This window comes from Penaeus monodon, chromosome 20 (assembly GCF_015228065.2).
Source record: "Penaeus monodon isolate SGIC_2016 chromosome 20, NSTDA_Pmon_1, whole genome shotgun sequence".
Classification (NCBI taxonomy): domain Eukaryota; kingdom Metazoa; phylum Arthropoda; class Malacostraca; order Decapoda; family Penaeidae; genus Penaeus; species Penaeus monodon.
The window spans coordinates 1,651,900-1,652,182 of NC_051405.1; the positions used below are offsets into that span (position 1 = coordinate 1,651,900).

A 283-nucleotide genomic window follows, 5' to 3' on the forward strand; every position below is an offset into this window, starting at 1 on the left:
TACTAACTTACCTGATCCACCGAGATGTGTTTTATGTCCGAGAAGCTGATGGAGCGGATGGGGCCCAGGGCAGCCTCGCGACACAGGTTGGCCATGTCGGCCCCTGAGTAGCCGTCGGTGCTCTGGCAAATGCGGCGGATGTCCTCCTCCGTCAGGCTGTGCCCTTGGCTCGCCATCAGGTTCACAATGATTTGTTGCCGGGCCTGGCAGGTTTTCACGGAACAGAGAAACGAATTTGGTAAATTCATGTATGCATTTATCATCATAACTATCAGTAGTGTTA

General features: G+C 52.7%; 1 protein-coding gene across 1 annotated transcript in view; it reads right to left on the reverse strand.

Moving 5' to 3' along the window:
* Nucleotides 1-283, reverse strand: part of LOC119585572 (fidgetin-like protein 1) — a 26,272-nt gene that overhangs the window by 2,229 nt on the left and 23,760 nt on the right. The window contains exon 15 of the mRNA XM_037934238.1: nucleotides 12-203. Within this exon, the coding sequence (XP_037790166.1) occupies nucleotides 12-203 (192 nt within the window). The remainder of the gene's footprint in view (nucleotides 1-11; nucleotides 204-283) is intronic.